The sequence below is a fragment of the Physella acuta genome, unplaced genomic scaffold (genome assembly GCF_028476545.2).
Source record: "Physella acuta isolate Inbredline_101_S28 unplaced genomic scaffold, ASM2847654v3 ptg002143l, whole genome shotgun sequence".
Taxonomy (NCBI): domain Eukaryota; kingdom Metazoa; phylum Mollusca; class Gastropoda; family Physidae; genus Physella; species Physella acuta.
Genome location: NW_026733644.1, coordinates 41,226 through 66,176, shown reverse-complemented (window position 1 = coordinate 66,176; position 24,951 = coordinate 41,226). Strand labels below are relative to the sequence as shown.

General features: G+C 39.0%; 1 protein-coding gene and 1 long non-coding RNA gene across 2 annotated transcripts; both read right to left on the bottom strand.

Moving 5' to 3' along the window:
• Positions 1–7,651: 7,651 nt before the first annotated feature.
• On the bottom strand, positions 7,652–14,024 carry LOC131932347 (uncharacterized). The gene is made up of 9 exons (XM_059289249.1): positions 13,914–14,024; positions 11,529–11,626; positions 10,487–10,571; positions 10,094–10,165; positions 9,751–9,849; positions 9,535–9,588; positions 9,090–9,194; positions 8,317–8,412; positions 7,652–7,858 (listed from the first exon to the last, which is right to left on the bottom strand). The coding sequence occupies exons 1-9, from the start codon at positions 14,022–14,024 to the stop codon at positions 7,652–7,654; spliced, it is 927 nt and encodes a 308-aa protein (XP_059145232.1).
• Positions 14,025–17,535: 3,511 nt separating this feature from the next.
• Positions 17,536–20,906, bottom strand: LOC131932343 (uncharacterized). The gene is made up of 3 exons (XR_009384548.1): positions 20,833–20,906; positions 20,070–20,158; positions 17,536–17,624 (listed from the first exon to the last, which is right to left on the bottom strand). It is a non-coding gene; the product is annotated as an uncharacterized LOC131932343 (long non-coding RNA).
• Between the last annotated feature and the right edge of the window lie 4,045 nt (positions 20,907–24,951).

The window sequence follows — 24,951 nt, the reverse complement described above, 5'->3', positions numbered from 1 at the left end:
ATTGGATAGATTTTAAAACTGCATGACACTCAATTTAAGTAAGATTTGAGAACAGAGTTTCTTCCAGGCATCTCTTCGGGGGGGGGGGGGGGCAAAGAACATTTTTTACCGCCCCCCCCCCCCCCCCCGAACGAAATGAAATTTATACAACCTATAAAGAAAATATATACTTTTAACAGGGTCCGCCCCCCCCCCCCCGAAGAAAGTCTACCGCCCCCCCACCCCCGGAAAGTTCAAGTGCCCCCCCCCCCCCCCCCCCGGAAAAGAAGTCTGGAAGAAACACTGTTTGAGAAACAGGACAGGGTGAGGACAACTCTACTGAAAACTAGCGTTTGAGTTGTCGTACATGATAATTTGGTCAAGACATAAAAGAAGATTGAGATCAGCACCACTATTTTGGGATATTATAGGGTTGATGCTTGTTACAGTCTGTTAGAATTTTGAAGATTAAATTTTTTTAATTCTAGAAAAAAGTACAGTGATTTTGTTCCATAAACAGGTTAACAAATAAATAAAACGTATTATTCAGTCAATCAAAAAATTTATTTATTACTTACCGTAATAAATTTTAAACTTAAAGTAAAATTAAAGATCACTTTCACCAACGTATAGTAAATTTACCCTTCAACAATTGTGAATACTGTTGACAAATAATACAGTTATGTAAAAACAATCCAACTTATATACAGACTTGTCAAAATATCACTGCAAAATCGCAGCCTTTTTCTTATAACCTATAGACATCCTAATTACCATAATGAAACTTTTACAACGCAAATGATCTGTTTGCATTTAATCAAATACCAGATGTTGAAAATAGGTTGTTTGCATAGCCTACATTAAAAATACTAGTCTACAGTAAGTTGTTGATCTTTTAACCTAGTTTAGTCGGTACTAATGGTACGCCCACTTTACAGCGGCGCGGGTTACTCTGGGGAGGGGGGGGGGCAGGGAGAGGGGTGGGAGAGCATTTTATTGCAGAAAACGTGATGATTCATCATGGGCAAAAAGGGGAATAAGTTCCTACCGTCGATAGCAGAAAGAAAATGACATACTGCGGTAAGTGTTCAGTAGTCAAACAAGTGGCGACGTCAATGGACCCGAACGCTAGCCTGTACACACGAACGCTAGACTGTACACACGAACGCTAGCCTGTACACACGAACGCTAGCCTGTACACACGAACGCTAGCCTGTACACACGAACGCAAGCCTGTACACACTTACTTACTTGATCCTCGTCCCTCCCTGTGGAGTACAGGGCAGCAACAGCTCACAGCCAATGTGTTAGGATTCAATACCTGATTTAGAACGTTTTTCATTTTATAAAATTACATAAAGAAAATTAAAGTCCGCATATAATTATGAATTTTAATCATGGTCGTATTTAGGTCCCCTAAATGCCCCCTTCTCGCAATATCTAATGGCGCACGTTTAGTTCTGCCGTTTATAGCGGCTGCCACACGCACAAAAGTTCCGCCATTCTTCTTTTTCACACCTGCGCGATCAGCGTAAATATTTTCAACGTCACGCTTCACTGAACGAAAACAGAGACTCGTGCCGTGGTGGGTTTCAGGCGGTGTAGGTGTTCGACTTGTGTTGTTTTGTAGGTATAGCTCTGTTGTTGTATAGATAACATTATTGTTGTAGTTGTTACACTGTTGTTGTAGATGTCACCCTATTGTAGGTGTTACACTGATGTTATATGTGTTACACTGTTGTAGGTGTTACACTATTGTAGGTATTACACTGTTGTTGTAGGTGTTACACTGTTGTTGTTGTTGTTACACTGTTGTTGTAGGTGTTACACTGTTGTTGTAGATGTTACACTGTTGTAGGTGTTACACTGTTGTTGTTGTTACACTGTTGTAGTAGGTGTTACATTGTTGTTGTAGGTGTTATACTGTTGTAGGTGTTACACTGTTGTTGTAGGTGTTACACTGTTGTAGGTGTTACACTATTGTAGGTATTACACTGTTGTTGTAGGTGTTACACTGTTGTAGGTGTTATACTGTTGTAGTAGGTGTTACACTGTTGTAGGTGTTACACTGTTGTAGTAGGTGTTACACTATTGTAGGTATTACACTGTTGTTGTAGGTGTTACACTGTTGTTGTTGTTACACTGTTGTAGTAGGTGTTACACTGTTGTTGTAGGTGTTACACTGTTGTTGTTGTTACACTGTTGTAGTAGGTGTTACGCTGTTCTAGTAGGTGTTACACTGTTGTTGTAGGTGTTACACTGTTGTTGTAGGTGTTATACTGTTGTAGGTGTTACACTGTAGTTGTAGGTGTTACACTGTTGTAGTAGGTGTTACACTATTGTAGGTATTACACTGTTGTTGTAGGTGTTACACTGTTGTTGTTGTTACACTGTTGTAGTAGGTGTTACACTGTTGTTGTAGGTGTTACACTGTTGTTGTAGGTGTTACACTGTTGTAGGTGTTACATTGTTGTAGGTGTTACATTGTTGTAGTAGGTGTTACACTGTTGTAGGTGTTACACTGTTGTTGTAGGTGTTATACTGTTGTAGGTGTTACACTGTTGTATGTGTTACACTGTTGTTGTAGGTGTTACACTGTTGTAGTAGGTGTTACACTGTTGTAGGTGTTACACTGTAGTTGTAGGTGTTACACTGTTGTAGTAGGTGTTACACTGTTGTAGGTTTTACACTGTTGTTGTAGGTGTTACACTGTTGTATGTGTTACACTGTAGTTGTGGGTGTTACACTGTTGTAGGTGTTACACTGTTGTAGTAGGCGTTACACTGTTATTGTAGGTAAACTGTTTCTCGCCCCCCCCCCCCCCCCCCCCCACACACACAAACTATCAACACACTCCCATATCTGCAGGATAAATCTCTCAAGTTTCCATCAAACAATAAATCTCTCAAGTTTCCACACTGTCTACTTGACTCACTTTTAGAACAAAACGAAGTTCTTTTATCAAACAATAAATCCCTCAAGTTTCCATACAACACTGTCTACTTGACTCACTTTAAGAACATAACAAAGTTCTTTTATCAAACAATAAATCTCTCAAGTTTCCATACAAAACTGTCTACTTGACTCACTTTAAGAACATAACGAAGTTCTTTTATCAAACAATAAATCTCTCAAGTTTCCACACTGTCTACTTGACTCACTTTTAGAACAAAACGAAGTTCTTTTATCAAACAATAAATCCCTCAAGTTTCCACACAACACTGTCTACTTGACTCACTTTAAGAACATAACAAAGTTCTTTTATCAAACAATAAATCTCTCAAGTTTCCACACAACACGGTCGACTTGACTCACTTTAAGAACATAACAAAGTTCTTTTATCAAACAAAAAATATCGTGCAAGTTCAGATAGGAGTGTAAGTAAAATTATGGGCCTAGTCGTTAGCTGGCCTGTTTGTAGCACGTCTTTGTGCTTGCGCCTCACACGATCAGATACCTGGATTATAGTAATTAGTCAGATAATGGGAATATGATAATTAGTATTTTTACTGCCAGTCTTTGGTTGTACCTTGTAGTTTTGTTGAGGTCAGGTAGACGGTACAACTGTTCACGTAGGTAGCTGGTACAACACTATCACTCTTCGAAGGTAATTTTATTGTTGGCTATTATTTGTTTTTACATCCAATACCTTATACATTTTACTTTCCTATACTATTCTACACCTACATACCTTCATTCAAGCACAAAAATATCATTACAATATATATCATTACAATATATATATATATATATATATATATATATATATATATATATATATATATATATATATATATATATTGTATATGTATATGTATATGGTCAGTGTTCGAGTTCAGGTGTATTTGCACTTTGCAGTATGCTTGGAAATTAGAGCTCTTCTGAAAACAAAATCCTCTCATTTGCACTAGCCACTAGTAACATTCGCCAGCTGACGACATTACATTTAAAGCGGGGGGGGGGGGGGGGGGGGGGTGTGACAACACATTAAATTTGTGATAACACATTCATTCTCTTAACAATTAGCTAGTTAAATATGGTATTATCATTACAAGTCATCTTGTATCTACGCGTATAATTTTACAAGTTCCTTGTCCATGATAAACGATTATCAAGCAGTACAAATACATTCAACAGAAACATGTATCTACGAGAAAAATGGCCCGTTGAGGAAGGATACAACGGGCGCTAGGCTGATAGTACTGTCTCTTTTCTCTAAACTAAAACCACCCCACCCCCCCCTCCAAACACACACCACCCCCCCCCCACCCCCACCCCCCAAAAAAAACATGTCTACCGTCCCATTCAACGAAATATAATTATATACTTTTTCCAGTGCCCGCCCCCTCCCCGAAAATTCTACCCCCGCCACCGAAAATTTCAAGTACCCCCCCACCCCTCTCCGGGGAGGAAAAAGTCTAAACTAAAACCACCCCACCCCCACACACACCACCCCCTACCCCCAACACACACCACCCCCCACCCCCCACACACACCAACCCCCACCCCCCCCCCCCCCACCCCAAAAAAAAAACATGTCTACCGTCCCATTCAACGAAATATAATTATATACTTTTTCCAGTGCCCGCCACCTCCCCGAAAATTCTACCCACGCCACCGAAAATTTCAAGTACCCCCCACCCCTCTCCGGGGAGGAAAAAGTCTAAACTAAAACCACCCCCACCCCCCACACACACCACCCCCACCCCCCACCCCCCCCCCCCCCCCCCCAAAAAAAAACATATATACCGTCCCATTCAACGAAATATAATTATATACTTTTTCCAGTGTCCGCCCCCTCCCCGAAAATTCTACCCCAGCCACCGAAAATTTCAAGTACCCCCCACCCCTCTCCGGGGAGGAAAATGTCTAAATTAAAACCAGACGTTCTTACGCGGGGGTGGGGCTTCGCCCCTACCCGAAGAATTGTATTAAAGAAACTCTTCACGCAAACCACTTAGATTAGACCAAATTGCCTTTGTATTGAATGTTTACTCGATAATCAATGACGTCATATTAATGTGTGCACTATCCGGCTTGAGATTATTTTCTACTCTGTGTTAAATGTGTCGACGTCATACTTCGTTTTTCAAATTACTAAGCATGTTTTTATTTTCCTTGTGTTTTCTCTAGAGCGTTCTTGTCAGATAGATAGATAGATAGACAGACAGCGAAACTATTATTATAGACGAGAAACATGGCCCGTTGAGGAAGGGTACAACGGGCGCTAGGCTGATAGTGCTGTCTCTTTTCTCTAAACTAAAACCAACTCACCCCCCCACACACACACCCACCCCCACCACCCCCACCCCCCCCTCACCCACCCCCCACACACCACCCCCCTACACACACCACCCCCCCACACACCGCCCCCCACCCCCCCACACACCTGATAGTGCTGTCTCTTTTCTCTAAACTAAACCAACCCACCCCCCCCCCCACACACACCCCCCGCCCCCGAAAATTTCAAGTACCCCACCCCTCTCCGTTGAGGAAAAAGTCTAAACTAAAACCACCCCACCCCACCCCACACACAAACCACCCCACCCCACCCCACACACACACCACCCCCCCCCCCCACACACACACCACCCCCCCCCCCCCCCACACACACACACACCACCCCCTCCCCCCCAAAAAAAAATTTCTACCGTCCCATTCAACGAAATATAATTATATACTTTTCCAGTGTCCGCTCCCCTCCCCGAAAATTCTACCCCCGCCACCGAAAATTTCAAGTACCCCTACCCCTCTCCGGGGAGGAAAAAGTCTAAATTAAAACCATCCCATCCCCCCCCACCCCCCCCCCCCTAAAAAAACATGTCTACCGTCCCATTCAACGAAATATACTTATATATACTTTTTCCAGTGTCCGCCCCCTCCACGAAAATTCTACCCCCGCCCCCGAAAATTTCTAGTACCCCCCACCCCTCTCCGGGGAGGAAAAAGTCTGAAAGAAAAACTGGTGTCGCGCTTAGCCACTACCCGAAGAATTGCATTAAAGAAATTGCAAGAAAACCACTTTTTAGATTAGACACATTAATTAGGCGGTAATTTTACTATAGAGTATCGATGAAGAAATTTCTTTTGAGTTGGGGAGGGGGGGGGGGGGCTCAGATGTTCTTACGCGGAGGGGGGTGGGGCTTCGCCCCTCCCCGAAGAATTGTATGCAAGAAAATCTTCACGCAAACCATTTAGATTAGACAAAATTTCCTTTGTATTCAATGTTTACTCGACAATCAATGACGTCATATTACTGTGTGCACTCTCCGGCTTGAGATGCTAAATGTGTCGACGTCATACTTCGTTTTTCGAATTACTGTGCATGTTTTTTTTTCCTTGTGTTTTCTCTAGAGCGTTCTTGTCAGATAGATAGATAGATAGACAGACAGCGAAACTATTAGTATTAATGTTATACAAAACTTGGTATATTTCTGGTGTGACATACATTATTGTTACATTGGCTTCACAATTTTGTATTTTCCACAACAACAACGTAACAACAATTCATATACGCTTGAGATTAAAGATTCACTTAACTCTTAAATTTTAATCGCCTTGTATATTTTCATTCGGGATAGTAATAAGATGTATAATGAACGAAACACCAGCAGACCTTACAATCTACAATAGTCTTTAAAACCCCATGAAATCATGCTAATTCTTTTTTTTAATCTTTTTAAAAATATGGCTAGCGATAAAACTATAGTTACATTTTAAAAACTTAAAGCTGTTTGGGAACCTTATCATTTTCATATTTTTGTATTGAATATAAGCCGTTGAAAAGGCGTTTTGAATTATTTTAAATAATTCAAATATTTAAAAAACCGACCTCAACCCCTCCTTGAAATCAACCGGAATGGCCAGGGAAAGCAAAACAATGAAAGTCACAACAATTGTTTTCAATGATAAAATACACAATAGCGTTCAATGGTTTTATAGCTTAGTAGTTTATTTATATTAAATAAAATAACATCCCCTATCACCACCACACCTTGATTCTAATAATCCAAATAAAAAATAAAAGTGTTTGCTAAATTACTATTACATTAGTAGTAATTTTTTTAAAATTATTTCTAGCCATAATAAAACCGGAAGTAATTTTGTACTTTTTACACACATGTTGTAAAGTATCCAATTTTAGTTTTAAAATATGCTTTCTGGTAAAAAAAATTTCGAACCATGTCCATATGGAATCAGCTTTTCAAACCTATTCTAGATTACACAGAAAACAAAAATCTATGGGTTATTTTCCTTAATGCAATAATTTATATTAGTTTTATGAAATAAATATTTAAAATATATTTTTTAAATTTAAACATTTTAAAAAGCGAGATTTTAAAAAGAAATAAAAAAATCGGAAAAAATATGATTTGACACACTTGCCAATAAGACATGTTTCTGTAGCTTTCAAGTGTGCCCAATATATTTACAACTGAGATATGAGAGTTACAAGTGTCGTTCTGTTACCTCATGGGACGTCAGCTGACTGACAGTAACACTGACATGTCAGAATGATATTTCTGTCACGTGGGATCCCCCACTGACAACACTATCCAATGTAGAGTCCCACTGGGCCATCTGTCTAGTGGGGTACACAAATCTAACGATGTATTTTACAGGTCCCCCCCACTAGCATTGTCTATCGTGAGGCCCCATTAGAAGTGTTGTCTTAAGCACGGCCCCCACTAGCAGTATCTAGCACTAGGCCCCCATCTGTAACGTCTGTGTGAGGGCCCCCAGTGTCTAGCCCTAGGCCCCCATCTGTAACGTCCGTGTTAGGGCCCCCATTGAGAAGATGGCCTGTGGTTTTCCTCTGGCACTCCCTGCCTTTAGCCACGTAATACTTCAAGAACGCTCTGGTAGCGTTGTAGCCCCTCTGTCAACAAGAGACAAAACAATACATTTACAATCTCTCTAATCAATAGTTCGATACACTAGCAACTCTTGAGTGTGCCCTAGACGTCACCTCGAAGTATAGTAGAACAGATTAATCAAAAACACCGGCGTTTTCCTAGCACCTATTATTAGTTTAAAGGATTTGTCAAAACGGATCTAAAAATAAATAAAATCTTGTTCTCGAGCAACTATTTTGATCAGCACTCACTACACGCGTTGTTTTTTTCCTATTTAGATATTTTGTGTTACACCGAATCTCAATAACATAATATGAAGTAGTCAAGTTATTAAAATGTGTATTCCTTGAGCCCTGAAATAGTTTACGATGTCAAGCGAATAATTAAGTTCATATAATTAGTGCCAGCCTTTGTATGTCTTAAGAGTGGAACTGTAGTGACATTATCAAGTGTATACAACATTCTGTAAACACTTTCATACCTGAATCAGGAACTCTTTATCTGCCTCTTCCAGGGCATAATCCGTAGTTCCGATATGCCCTGTGTTGATGCCCACTGTCCTGAAGTCATCAGATTCCTGTAAGTGTTGAAATATGCCAAACGTGTTCGTAAAATTTCGTTTTTCAAATTAGATTTATGACTTGGACAAAACATATAAACATTTTGAGAATTAGATGCGTTAATTATCGAAATTAAACGAAAGTTTTGAGAATCAGATTGATGACATAATTTATACTCTTTCTTTCATCAACAACGAAGAACATAAGAAAGCCTTCCAAGAAATGGCAGAAGAGCACTCGTTACATCCAACTAAATCTACTCTTCATCTACTACAAACAACAGGCTATGTCTGACCTTAACCAATACAAGGGCTACATTTTACCTTAACCTATACTAAAGCTACACTTAAAATTAACCAGTGCTTATGTCTATACCTCACATTAACCAATACAAGGGCTACACTTAAAATTAATCAGTGCTTATGTCTATACCTCACATTAACCAACACAAGGGCTACACTTAAAATTAACCAGTGCTTATGTCTATACCTCACATTAACCAACACAACGGCTACACTTAAAATTAACCAGTGCTTATGTCTATACCTCACATTAACCAACACAAGGGCTACACTTAAAATTAACCAGTGCTTATGTCTATACCTCACATTAACCAACACAAGAGGCTACATATCCCATTAACCAACACAAGAGGCTACATATCACATTAACAAATAAAAAGTCAACATCTGACCTTAACAAAGACATATTTGAGGTTGGTCAACATCGTGTCCATCAGAGCGGATAAAAAATCGCCCAAATTCTGGACGTCTCTTCTTCCGAATCCCTGGAACCTCGTCTGGAATTTTTATAAGATTTTTTTAAGGAGTATGGATGTGGGAATATGGTGTTGTTTTTTTTATAAAGTTTGCTTTGAAATTATGATAATAAAAATATAAAATCTGCAAAACACTTTGTACGTGGACCTAAATGATTTGAAATGTTTTATTTTTTATCTAAAAACAAATAATTATGTTATATATATATATATATATATATATATATATATATATATATATATATATATATATATATATATATATATATATATATATATACGGCCACCATAACCTATGCTAAAGATAATTTAAAAATAATACATCAAAACATACAAAATGGACGGAACAAAAATATTCTACCTGTAACCTGATTCCTTGTTCTTCGATAAAAAGGACCAGCTCTCGAAACTGTATCTAAAACAAAACAAATTTAAATTTCTGAACAAAATGAACAATGGTTGAACACGTCTAAAACACCTATATCGTTCAGTACAAAAATTCTAAAGAAAAACAACCAATTACCTACCTGACCGTCCCGTCCAGTTACCTATCTGACCGTTACGTCTAATTACCTACCTGACCGTTCCCATCTTTGTCTAAAATTTTAAACGCCGCATCCACTCCCGACGTTTCTCCGAACAAAAGTCTGACGTCATCTTCAGAAAACACGTCTCTCTGGAAACAAAAAACAACAGCAAATAACCTGCCGAGTCTCTTTAATTAGACTTACATTTAAAAAAAGGTACGTACACCACGTTAGCTGGACCGTATTAGTCATTAGTCAACAAAAAGTTACTATTGCTCTCTCAAGAAATTCCTGAACTTCAATGTCTCTACATCGCCACTATGTGTTGCTATAAAGTTACTAATAAAACAAACAATTTTTAAAATTTAATTAAAATATAAAAGAATTCCTTACGTCTTCAAGTGCATCCTGTAGTTCGTGTTTATCAATAAATTCATTGTCGTCTAAATTGTGCTTGTTTAGGGCCTGTAGTGGTAATGATGAAGTTTAGGGTTTGTGTTTAAAGCTGATGGTACTACTGATTAAAGCGAATGGCGCTATAAAAGTAATATTCTAATACAAATAGCTTTGTGAGTGTAGGCTTAGGTAGTAGGTTCTTGTAAATGCACAAAATAGGACTTTATAGAGCCACCTTAACTTCACATCTTACATTAACAATATGTTGAACTATTTCCTTCAAGACAAAGTAAACTCATAACCATAAAAACAAACCTTAAACTAAACAAAAATAATTTCTAATCATGAAAGCTGAAATTGAAACCACACATTGTCCCATCACGCCCTGACCTTCATGAAATTCTCCACAGCCTTGACGATTCGTCTGTGTTCACGGTCAGCTTTTCCTTTGGCAGTTTTCTTCTTCTGCTTCAGTCTGGGTAAAACACATTGACTTGTTTTTGTGTGAGTTGTGAAATCACATTTAAATGTGGTTGGTGCTAAGAAAACACAACTTGTGAAATCACTTGTAAATGTGGTTGGTGCTAAGAAAACACAGCTTGTGAAAATACATGTAAATGTGGTTGTAGCTAATAAAACACAACTTATGAAATCACATGTAAATGTGGTTGATGCTAAGAAAACACAGCTCTATAAAATACGACCTGTGTTGCCACTGTACAAGTGGTAAATAAGGAACCAATTGATAATCCCACACAGACGGCCTAGAAGAGAATGTTCGCATTGAACCAAAACATGAGTCTAAACAAAGATTCAACTGGGATGGACATGGCACACGAGAGTTAGGTCTAGTTAAAATTTTCTCATAAGGAAAATTACAAGGCTGATGTAAATAAGACAGAAAACAACGCCAGGGTTCGACATTAGTAGAGGACCTATGGATGGTTGAGTGTAGGGTGGGTGGGGTTGGGGTAAAGCAGAGTATGGCTGAGTGCAGGGGGGGGGGGGTAAAGCAGAGAATGGCTGTGCAAGAAAGGAGGGGGAATAAAGCAGATGATGGCTTAGTGCAGGGGAGGGGGGGGAATAAAGCAGAGGATGCAGGGGGGGGGGTAGTAAAGCAGAAGGATAACAGCGGCGCCAAGTAAGTCTACAAGACAAACACTTAGAAAGACAAGTATAAGATGAGGGAGAAACAAAAGTTGATTTAAACACTCAATAAAAATGAAACTTAAATTTTTAAAATACAATATTATTTTAATCATAAATAGATTTAAACTTACTTAAAGCCCTGAATTTGCACATACGACAGAAAACTAAAGGATAATACCCTGTTTTTAAAAGGTGAAATAGCTAGCGATTTAAGCCACAATACATGACTATACGAACAACAAGAAAGATAAGTTATCATTGTCTAGGAGGGGAAAGAACTCACTTAAACAATTTGGTTTGTTTACTTGGAGTTGCTGGTTCGTTACAGCCGTTTCTGTTTTCTAGTCTGTACCGCATGACCTCCATCTCGATGTCATCATACTGGGAAAAACATGACATTTTACTCATCATACTGGGGAAACATCACATTTTACTCATCAAGTTGGGAAAAACATCACAGTTTACATATCAAACTGAGAAAACATCATATGTTACTCACCAAACAAGGAAAAACATCAAACTTTACTTATCAAACAAACATTAGAGGTCATCCATTTATGACGTCCACACGCGGGGGGGGGGGGGGGGAGGGGGGTCCGAAAAAAAAACTGACTTTTGTGGACGCATATGGACTTTTATAAGGAAAAAAGTGGATTTTTGTGGACCGGGGGGGGGGGGGTCCAAAATCCAAAAAAAAAGTTTACATTTTGCTCATCAAACTAGGAAAAACATCACATTTTACTCTTCAAATTGGGAAAAACATTAACTTTACTTATCAAATTGGGACAAACATCACATGTTACTCATCAAATTGGGACAAACATCACATTTTACATCAAACTGGGAAAAACATCACACTTTACTCACCAAACTGGAATAAATTAACATACTAATATCAATAATAATTATTATTAAAATCTAATATTACACGAATATCAGTGTTTTGTAATTAAGTGGTTTTAAAGAAAAATCACAAGAAATCCCACTACATTTAACTGGCTGGTTTGAATGTAACATCTACATACCATAAGAAATCCCACTGTATTTGGCTGGTTTAAATGTAACATCTACCTACCACAAGAAACCCCAATGTACATCTACCTACCACAAGAAACCCCACTGTACATCTACCTACCACAAGAAACCCCACTGTACATCTACCTACCACAAGAAACCCCACTGTACATCTACCTACCACAAGAAACCCCACTGTACATCTACCTACCACAAGAAACCCCACTGTACATCTACCTACCACAAGAAACTCCACTGTACATCTACCTACCACAAGAAACCCCACTGTACATCTACCTACCACAAGAAACCCCACTGTACATCTACCTACCACAAGAACATCTACCTACCACAAGACACCCCACTGTACATCTACCTACCACAAGAACATCTACCTACCACAAGACACCCCACTGTAATTGGCTGGTTTAAATGTAACATTTACCTACCACAAGAAACCCCACTGTACATCTACCTACCACAAGAAACTCCACTGTACATCCACCTACCACAAGACACCCCACTGTACATCTACCTACCACAAGAAACCCCACTGTACATCTACCTACCACAAGAAACCCCACTGTACATCTACCTACCACAAGACACCCCACTGTACATCTACCTACCACAAGAAACTCCACTGTACATCTACCTACCACAAGACACCCCACTGTAATTGGCTGGTTTAAATGTAACATTTACCTACCACAAGAAACCCCACTGTACATCTACCTACCACAAGAAACCCCACTGTACATCTACCTACCACAAGAAACCCCACTGTACATCTACCTACCACAAGAAACCCCACTGTACATCTACCTACCACAAGAAACTCCACTGTACATCTACCTACCACAAGAAACCCCACTGTACATCTACCTACCACAAGAAACCCCACTGTACATCTACCTACCACAAGAACATCTACCTACCACAAGACACCCCACTGTACATCTACCTACCACAAGAACATCTACCTACCACAAGACACCCCACTGTAATTGGCTGGTTTAAATGTAACATTTACCTACCACAAGAAACCCCACTGTACATCTACCTACCACAAGAAACTCCACTGTACATCCACCTACCACAAGACACCCCACTGTACATCTACCTACCACAAGAAACCCCACTGTACATCTACCTACCACAAGAAACCCCACTGTACATCTACCTACCACAAGACACCCCACTGTACATCTACCTACCACAAGAAACTCCACTGTACATCTACCTACCACAAGACACCCCACTGTAATTGGCTGGTTTAAATGTAACATTTACCTACCACAAGAAACCCCACTGTACATCTACCTACCACAAGAAACCCCACTGTACATCTACCTACCACAAGACACCCCACTGTACATCTACCTACCACAAGAACATCTACCTACCACAAGAAACCCCACTGTACATCTACCTACCACAAGAAACCCCACTGTACATCTACCTACCACAAGACACCCCACTGTAATTGGCTGGTTTAAATGTAACATTTACCTACCACAAGAAACCCCACTGTACATCTACCTACCACAAGACACCCCACTGTACATCTACGTACCACAAGAAATCCCACTGTATTTAACTGGGTGGTTTAACATCTACCTACCACAAGAAACCCCGCTGTACATCTACCTACCACAAGAAACCCCACTGTTTTGTTACTTGGTGGTTGAAAGAACTGAGCCTTCAAGTACGGTAACTCTTGCAGAGATTTCACACGCTGCAGGAACGAATCTTCTTTGGCCATTGATAGGTACCAGCCTGGGGTAGATGACAGGATTGTAGTTTAGTATGGGATAAAAGCATGTTGGAGTGTATTGCAGGGTAGGTGAAGGAGAATGGAAGAAATTGAGTGCTCAGCGGCGGTAGTAGGAACCAATTTGGTTGTTTCCCTTGAATAAATAAAAAAATGCATTTGTAAATAGATTAATTATTCAACCACACATCACTAAGTTAAGTATTTAATACTTTTACAAAAATTTAAAACAACCCACGTTTTTCTTTAAAGTTATTTATATGCTGGTGCATTATTATTCCGCGTTGCTGGGGTCTCAGAATTAAGAAATTTAAAGAAATAAGTCATGGTAACATTCAATTTGCGTTTTTATTTAAACGTATAAATCCTATTAAAATGAAAATATGATGAAATTCCATGTACATTTGAATTGAAACACATGTATCATCACTAATGGTGTATTTTGAGACGCGGATCTTAATTTCTGATTGGATCATGTAAAAAAAAAAAAGATTGCGTCATACTAAAACTGACGAAACTCGACTGGATTGATTCTTTAACATGTTAAAAATTATTATTAGACGTTTTATTAACGCCATATGACTGATGCAATTTCTTAGCTAATGGGTATTTTTTAGATGCGTGATGTATCGTCATTGGATCTTGAACCAGGTGTCAAGTTTTTAAGAAATTGGTCAGTTAGAAATGATCTAAATTTTGCTCACCAGTTTCGATTCATGACGATAGAGATTCAGAGGAAGCAAGTTAAATAAAAGCTTGTAATAATATAAACAAACTAATCATTGAAATAGTATCTTCAAGAGACTGAACTAAAAACAAATCTGTATGTCTAACGTATGGACGAGATACACGAAGGTAACACAACTGACCATCAAAACAGTGTATCGGGTAGTTACACAGGAGACCACCATCAACATACGTGTCCGTTCGACCGTGGTTGTCATAGAAACGGGCAGTAAATAAACCTTTAAGGTTGCATGAAACAAAAAAACAAAAATCAAATAAAGCAATTAAATTTTTACAAAGAAAAAATATCCAAAACTTAATTTGCGATTGCAATTAATTTTCGTTCCTTTAAATTAGGGTATTTAGTGAGTTTATTAATCTGATCAGGATATAATTCTACTTTTAATCTGTACTTTTACCATTCATTTACGATTCTCGTGACATTTTATGAAAAAAAAACTTGCTTTAAGTAAAAATGTTAAAATAATTTTATAAGCTTGTATGTTTTGTTTGTTTGTTTGTTTGTTTGTGATTAACGTTTTAACTCGGCTTTCACTTAATGCTAATACAGCAAATATGTATAATCTTTAATAAAAAACGCTAAATATTTTAGCGTCGAATTCTTTCATATCAAATTTCTGTTAATTTTTTATATTTTATTTTTAAAACTTTTTTAAACCTTTTTATTACAAGGTTGTTTTTTTTTTAAATTTAATTTATTTGAGCATGTTGCGTTTTTCCGAGGAGGGTCTCGATTTACCAATTTATTTTATATTTACTCTATTTAGTTTTAGCTCTTGATTGATGAAACGCGTTTGTTTATATATATATATATATATATATATATATATATATATATATATATATATATATATATATATATATATCCTTGTTATTTCTCTTTTTTTCTCTTATAAAAACCTTAACCGACCTGGCAAGGCCATTGACATGCGCACTGCTTCCCTTATCGGCATATCCGGTGTAGTTTTGGGGTGGCAGTACTCACTCCTCATCTGGTTCAGGTTGGTGACTACAATACACAGCTCCACTCTACGTTCTCTGTACAACTGTAGACATGGGTTGGGTTAACATGGGTTGGGTTAGGGTCAAGGTTGATTAGACTAAGTGACCACAATACACAGCTCCACTCTACGTTCTCTGTACAACTGTAGACATGGGTTGGGTTAAGATGGGTTGGGTTAGGGTCAAGGTTGATTAGACTAAGTGACCACAATACACAGCTCCACTCTACGTTCTCTGTACAAATGTAGACATGGGTAGGGTAGGGTTAAGATGGGTTGGGTTAGGGTTACGATGGGTTGGGTTAGGGTTAAGAGGGGTTGGATTGGTACGAACAAAACAAAGCAACAGCCTACATACCTTGCACAACTGTAGAGATGGTTAAGGGGGTTATAGGGGGTTAGAGGGGGTTAGTGGGGGTTAGAGTGGTTAGAGGGGGTAAGTGGGGTTAGATGCGGTTAGAGGGGGTTAGATGGGGTAAGAGGGGGGTTAGAGGGGGTTAGAGGGGATTAAAGGGGGTTAGTGGGGGCTAGAGGGTGTTAAGCAGAGCTAAACTAAACGTAAAACAACTAACAGCAAAGAAGGTTTCTCTAAACAACGAAAACTTTTCTTACATCATAGAAGGTCATGTCGGGGTTCGCTGTCGAAGACTTTTCTTTGATCATTTCACCGCACCAATCAGAAAATCTGTCGCCAGGATTCCAGCCAAACTTGCTCAGGAGGTTGGGCAGAAGGCTGAAGTACCCGCAGGAGTGGTCTAAGGGTGGACACGACACCAGAACATGTCACGTTAGTGGTAGTTTGACCAGCAAAATACACATTTGTTTAGAAATTTAACTTTGGCTAAATAAGTTCCTTCTGCAATCTACAACTTCTCGTCAATGGTCTAGCTAGGCGCAATGACGTCAGACACAGGACCTTAAAGTCCTACAAGACGTCAGGAACTCACCTAAAAATATCTCCTCAAGATCATCCGACATGAAAACTTCTATATCGCAGGAACTGTAACCCAGGGCTACCAGTGTTGCGGTTATTGCCCCTGCACTACTTCCACCAAACCTTCGAATTCCTGGCATCATTCCTATTTCCTCAAAGTACTGAAACACACGTACAAAGTTCAAGAACTTTCGTAAGTAATCAATTATCAATCAAATAAATGCATGTCAATCCTAAACAAGTAGCTGTTTTTAATTTAACTCTGCACTCCACAGTTTCACAACATCATATCAGCAACTCTCTAATGGGTTCTACGAGTAATGCTCTAATGATACTTGCACGAATGGACGTTTGCATTTATTGAACAAATGCCCGAATGGACATTTGTACTGTTTGGGGAAAATGCCCGAACGAACGTTTTCACAAATAGAAAACATGCCCAAACAGAAGTTTGTAAGGTTTGAACAAAAACCAGAAAGAACGTTTTCATAAGTGGGATAAATGACCACATAGACTTTTGCCAGAGGGACAACTATCCTCACCTTTATACCACCTACATAGGCGAGTCCCTTGTTGCCACCTCCCTCAAAGATCAAATTCTCGAACGGAAACAGGAAGTCTTCGGGAAGAATTTCCGCGTATTTCGGTGGGGACTCTATAACAAAATACACGATAGTGTATGTGATATTACACTTGACAATAAACATTTTCAATTTTTTTTTTTAATATTTTAAAATTTTCTAATTTTACTAAAAACTTAATCTAAATACTTAATCAAAAACTTAATCTAAAACGTTGATGTTTTAGCGCTACAGTTAACCTGTGACTTCAATGAATTCGGTGTCAGTGACGTCATCTTGAGACTGCTCCCAGACCAGGTCCTCTCTCTCCTTCAGCATCGCCAGATACCTGGAGATAATAGGCTTGTTCGTTAGCCGTACCGTGTGACCTTATGTCGTCAGCCGTACCGTGTGACCTTATGACGTCCAGTCTTGTATTGATCATTCCGTTTGTTGGTCCTAGGACCTTTGACCACAGGTGCTTTGACCATAGGGGGTTAGACCATAGGGGGTTTGACCACAGCGGAGCTTTGATCATAGGTGCTTTGACCATAGGGGGTTTGACCACAGCGGAGCTTTGACCATAGGTGCTTTGACAATAGGGGGTTTGACCATAGGGGGTTTGACCATAGGGGCTTTGACCATAGGGGGTTTGACCATAGGGGGTTTGACCACAGCGGAGCTTTGATCATAGGGGCTTTGACCATAGGGGGTTTGACCACAGCGGGGCTTTGACCATAGCGGTGCTTTGACCATAGGGGGTTTGATCATAGGGGGTTTGACCATAGGCGGTTTGACCACAGGTGTTTTCTCAGCAGAGGGTCTTTGATCACAGGTGGTCTATCAACTGGTGTTTGATCACAAGCGCTGTGTCCGAGGTCGTCGCATCCGTGGTCGTGGCGAAAAGTACAAGCTTGCTTTGTTTCCAGTTGAAACTTGGAATCAAATGCACACGATTGGCGATGGTGTAGCACGAACAAATAACATTTGTGAAGGATGGCATTACAGTCTTCAGTCTCTCCTCCAATGTAGTCACCCACAATGTGACGTTTCCTACAGATAGACTGCACACGGCAAAAGACAATTTTACTTGTCGCATTATTTGTATTTCATTTATATTTAAAATAAATCTATGAGGCCTAGCACCAGCCTTTATGTGGAGACTAAAATATAGTTCTTGGCTTTTTTAAAATACATGTTAATTTCTATTAACTTACTTTCAGGAAACATGTATACAATCGTGTTAATTGTATCACACTTATGATCAAAGCCGGACACAGCGCTTGCGATCAAACACCAGTTGAAAGACCACCGGTGATCAAAGACCCTATGCTGAGAAAACACATGTGGTCAAACCCCCTATGGTCAAACCCCCTATGATCAACCCCCTATGGTCAAAGCACCGCTATGGTCAAAGGCCCGCTGTGGTCAAACCCCCTATGATCAAAGCCCCTATGGTCAAAGCTCCGCTGTGGTCAAACCCCCTATGGTCAAACCCCCTATGGTCAAAGCACCTGTGGTCAAAGGTCCGCGCACCCGTTTGTTGATTTTATCAAGAGGGTCGTACTAGTGGCAGATAAACTACACGTTTAGAGATGTTTTTATTTTGTTTCACAACTACGACATGATTGGTTAGATCAGGTTTCAATTAGCTCAATGTGGCTTTGGTGAACTCATTAAAATATAATTAACGAGCCGACCCGCGGCATATCATACGCCGCTATTTAGTTGTTTTTTACTTTCTCGTATATACGTAGTATAGAGAAAGTATTGTAATCGTGCAAAAAAAAAAAATCGAGATTTTTACAAATCTCGACGTTTTACACCTCACTGATACGGAAAAACATAATTTTGCAATCTTGTCCGTATGTCTGTGTGTGTGTCTGTGTGTCTGTGTGTCCGTGTGTAAACACGATAACTTGAGTACCGTTACAGCTAGGTTGATGAAATTTCATATATAAGTATTATATCAAAATCGTTGATCCGTATAAACTTTTGAGCGATTTCCGACAACCGGAAGTGGTACTTTTCTACTTTGAATTTTTCAAAAGCCTATAACTTGAGTACTATTTCAGATATATACATGAAATTTCACATGTAAGTAAAAGATCAAATTCTCTACCTTCTGTTTAATTTTGAGTAATTTCCGTTGACCGGAAGTAGTAATTTACGCTACTTCCGATTTCTCAAAAAACTGATGTAAATTTTAAAAGTACTAATAATATTGCGCACTATTATGCGCTTTTTTATTTCGCGTTCAATTGGTGTGCAATTAATTTGTCTACGAGATTTTATTCTATTTTTAAAACTTTAAGTATTTAAAATGGATTAAAAATCATGTCTATAGCCCGAGTTCCCATCCCCTGTTATTTTATATAAAAATATTCGAGAAAGTTTAGGGGAGATCATTCCCGGTTTATTTTTTTCTACTTTTCAGTAATTCATTATTTTGTGAATTCGACAGTACCAACGCTGCCACTGAAAATATTTCTTTAAAACACTATAAGCAGCTCGTTTAGGACGATACCCCCCTCCTCCCCCCCCCCCCCCTCCGTTAAAGTAAACTCCACTTAGTTACCCCCTCCCCCCTACGTTTAAAATCGGTTCAAACTAAATTATCTGCCCCTAATAGTCGTCACTAAACCCGGCTCTGCTGGTAAACATTTAGCGTGAATCACAGCTCACCAGACCATGTAGGGGTGGGGGTGGTAGGGAGCGCGCTTACAGCTTGTTTTCTAGCGTCTCCCAGAAAAATAATTATATATATAGATTGGCTAATTTCAATCAGGGTTACCTCCTCTTCTCGTCCAGGTGTGTGTACTGTGTTTGTGTCAACGGTTCTTCATGTACACTTCTGTTGTTTCCCATTGTTTCTGCAGCTGTCTTCAACAGACAAAATAACGAGATCATCAAAGATTGACACAGACATTTGGTTAGATCTGGACCCTAAATACATACAATAATTTTTTGTCATTATTCGAAGGGTGCAGTATTTTATCCAGGTAATGTGATTGGATAGATTTTAAAACTGCATGACACTCAATTTAAGTAAGATTTGAGAACAGAGTTTCTTCCAGGCATCTCTTCGGGGGGGGGGGGGGGGGGCAAAGAACATTTTTACCGCCCCCCCCCCTCCCGAACGAAATGAAATTTATATAATTTATAAAGAAAATATATACTTTTAACAGGGTCCGCCCCCCCCCCCCCCCCGAAGAAAGTTTACCGCCCCCCCCCCCCCCGGAAAGTTCAAGTGCCCCCCGGAGAAAAAAGTCTGGAAGAAACACTGTTTGAGAAACAGGACAGGGTGAGGACAACTCTACTGAAAACTAGCGTTTGAGTTGTCGTACATGATAATTTGGTCAAGACATAAAAGAAGATTGAGATCAGCACCACTATTTGGGATATTATAGGGTTGATGCTTGTTACAGTCTGTTAGAATTTTGAAGATTAAATTTTTTTAATTCTAGAAAAAAGTACAGTGATATTGTTCCATAAACAGGTTAACAAATAAATAAAACGTATTATTCAGTCAATCAAAACATTTATTTATTACTTACCGTAATAAATTTTAAACTTAAAGTAAAATTAAAGATCACTTTCACCAACGTATAGTAAATTTACCCTTCCACAATTGTGAATACTGTTTACAAATATTACAGTTATGTAAAAACAATCCAACTTATATACAGACTTGTCAAAATATCACTGGAAAATCGCAGCCTTTTTCTTATAACCTATAGACATCCTAATTACCATAATGAAATTTTTACAACGCAAATGATCTGTTTGCATTTAATCAAATACCAGATGTTGAAAATAGGTTGTTTGCATACATTAAAAATACTAGTCTACAGTAAGTTGTTGATCTTTTAACCTAGTTTAGTCGGTACTAATGGTACGCCCACTTTACAGCGGCGCGGGTTACTCTGGGGAGGGGGGGTGGCAGGGAGAGGGGTGGGAGAGCATTTTATTGCAGAAAACGTGATGATTCATCATGGGCAAAAAGGGGAATAAGTTCCTACCGTCGATAGCAGAAAGAAAATGACATACTGCGGGAAGTGTTCAGTAGTCAAACAAGTGGCGACGTCAATGGACCCGAACGCTAGCCTGTACACACGAACGCTAGCCTGTACACACGAACGCTAGCCTGTACACACGAAAGCTAGACTGTACACACGAACGCTAGCCTGTACACACGAACGCTAGACTGTACACACGAACGCTAGCCTGTACACACGAACGCTAGCCTGTACACACGAACGCTAGACTGTACACACGAACGCTAGCCTGTACACACGAACGCTAGCCTGTACACACGAACGCAAGCCTGTACACACTTACTTACTTGATCCTCGTCCCTCCCTGTGGAGTACAGGGCAGCAACAGCTCACAGCCAATGTGTTAGGATTCAATACCTGATTTAGAACGTTTTTCATTTTATAAAATTATATAAAGAAAATTAAAGTCCGCATATAATTATGAATTTTAATCATGGTCGTATTTAGGTCCCCTAAATGCCCCCTTCTCGCAATATCTTCTGCAGCACGTTAGTTCTGCCGTTTATAGCGGCTGTCACCCGCACTTTAGTTCCGCCCTTCTTCTTTTTCACACTTGCGCGATCAGCGTAAATATTTTCAGCGTCACGCTTCACTGAACAAAAACAGAGACTCGTGCCGTGGTGGGTTTCAGGCGGTGTAGGTGTTCGACTTGTGTTGTTTTGTAGGTATAGCTCTGTTGTTGTATAGATAACATTATTGTTGTAGTTGTTACACTGTTGTTGTAGATGTCACCCTATTGTAGGTGTTACACTGATGTTATATGTGTTACACTGTTGTAGGTGTTACACTATTGTAGGTATTACACTGTTGTTGTAGGTGTTATACTGTTGTTGTAGGTGTTACACTGTTGTTGTAGGTGGTACACTGTTGTAGTAGGCGTTACACTGTTATTGTAGGTAAACTGTTTCTCGCCCCCCCCCCCCCCCCACACACAAACTATCAACACACTCCCATATCTGCAGGATAAATCTCTCAAGTTTTCATACAACACGGTCTACTTGACTCACTTTTAGAACATAACGAAGTTCTTTTATCAAACAATAAATCTCTCAAGTTTCCACACGGCCTACTTGACTCACTTTAAGAACATAACGAAGTTCTTTTATCAAACAATAAATCTCTCAAGTTTCCATACAAAACTGTCTACTTGACTCACTTTAAGAACATAACGAAGTTCTTTTATCAAACTATAAATCTCTCAAGTTTCCACACTGTCTACTTGACTCACTTTTAGAACAAAACGAAGTTCTTTTATCAAACAATAAATCCCTCAAGTTTCCATACAACACTGTCTACTTGACTCACTTTAAGAACATAACAAAGTTCTTTTATCAAACAATAAATCTCTCAAGTTTCCACACAACACGGTCGACTTGACTCACTTTAAGAACATAACGAAGTTCTTTTATCAAACAAAAAATATCGTGCAAGTTCAGATAGGAGTGTAAGTAAAATTATGGGCCTAGACGTTAGCTGGCCTGTTTGTAGCACGTCTTTGTGCTTGCGCCTCACACGATCAGATACCTGGATTATAGTAATTAGTCAGATAATGGGAATATGATAATTAGTATTTTTACTGCCAGTCTTTGGTTGTACCTTGTAGTTTTGTTGAGGTCAGGTAGACGGTACAACTGATCACGTAGGTAGCTGGTACAACACTATCACTCTTCGAAGGTAATTTTATCGTTGGCTATTACTTGTTTTTACATCCAATACCTTATACATTTTACTTTCCTATACTATTCTACACCTACATACCTTCATTCAAGCACAAAAATATCATTACAATATATATCATTACAATATATATCATTACAATATATATATATATATATATATATATATATATATATATATATATATATATATATATATATATATATATATATATATATATATATATATATATATGTATATGTATATGTATATGTATATGGTCAGTGTTCGAGTTCAGGTGTATTTGCACTTTGCAGTAAGCTTGGAAATTAGAGCTCTTCTGAAAACAAAATCCTCTCATTTGCACTAGCCACTAGTAACATTCGCCAGCTGACGACATTATATTTAAAGCGGGGGGGGGGGGGGGGGGGGGGGGGGGTGTGACAACACATTTAATTTGTGATAACACATTCATTCTCTTAACAATTAGCTAGTTAAATATGGTATTATCATTACAAGTCATCTTGTATCTACGCGTATAATTTTACAAGTTCCTTGTCCATGATAAACGATTATCAAGCAGTACAAATACATTCAACAGAAAACATGTATCTACGAGAAAAATGGCCCGTTGAGGAAGGATACAACGGGCGCTAGGCTGATAGTGCTGTCTCTTTTCTCTAAACTAAAACCACCCCACCCCCCCCCCCCCCCCCACACACACACACACCACCCACCCCACCCCCACCCCCCCCAAAAAAAACATGTCTACCGTCCCATTCAACGAAATATAATTATATACTTTTTCCAGTGCCCGCCCCCTCCCCGAAAATTCTACCCCCGCCACCGAAAATTTCAAGTACCTCCACCCCTCTCCGGGGAGGAAAAAGTCTAAACTAAAACCACCCCACCCCCACACACACCACCCCCCACCCCCCACCCCCAAAAAAAAAAACATGTTTACCGTCCCATTCAACGAAATATAATTATATACTTTTTCCAGTGCCCGCCCCCTCCCCGAAAATTCTACCCCCCGCCACCGAAAATTTCAAGTACCCCCACCCCTCTCCGGGGAGGAAAAAGTCTAAATTAAAACCAGACGTTCTTACGCGGGGGTGGGGCTTCGCCCCTACCCGAAGAATTGTATTAAAGAAACTCTTCACGCAAACCACTTAGATTAGACCAAATTGCTTTGTATTGAATGTTTACTCGATAATCAATGACGTCATATTAATGTGTGCACTATCCGGCTTGAGATTATTTTCTACTCTGTGCTAAATGTGTCGTCGTCATACTTCGTTTTTTCGAATTACTATGCATGTTTTTATTTTCCTTGTGTTTTCTCTAGAGCGTTCTTGTCAGATAGATAGATAGATAGACAGACAGCGAAACTATTATTATAGATGTTATACAAAACTTGGTATATTTCTGGTGTGACATACATTATTGTTACATTGGCTTCACAATTTTGTATTTTCCACAACAACAACGTAACAACAATTCATATACGCTTGAGATTAAAGATTCACTTAACTCTTAAATTTTAATCGCCTTGTATATTTTAATTCGGGATAGTAATAAAGATGTATAATTAACGAAATACCAGCAGACCTTACAATCTACAATAGTCTTAAAAACCCCATGAAATCATGCTAATTCTTTTTTTTAAAATCTTTTTAAAAATATGGCTAGCGATAAAACTATAGTTACATTTTGAAAACTTAAAGCTGTTTGGGAACCTTATCATTTTCATATTTTTGTATTGAATATAAGCCGTTGAAAAGGCGTTTTGAATTATTTTAAATAATTCAAATATTTAAAAAACCGACCTCAACCCCTCCTTGAAATCAACCGGAATGGCCAGGGAAAGCAAAACAATGAAAGTAACAACAATTGTTTTCAATGATAAAATACACAATAGCGTTCAATGGTTTTATAGCTTAGTAGTTTATTTATATTAAA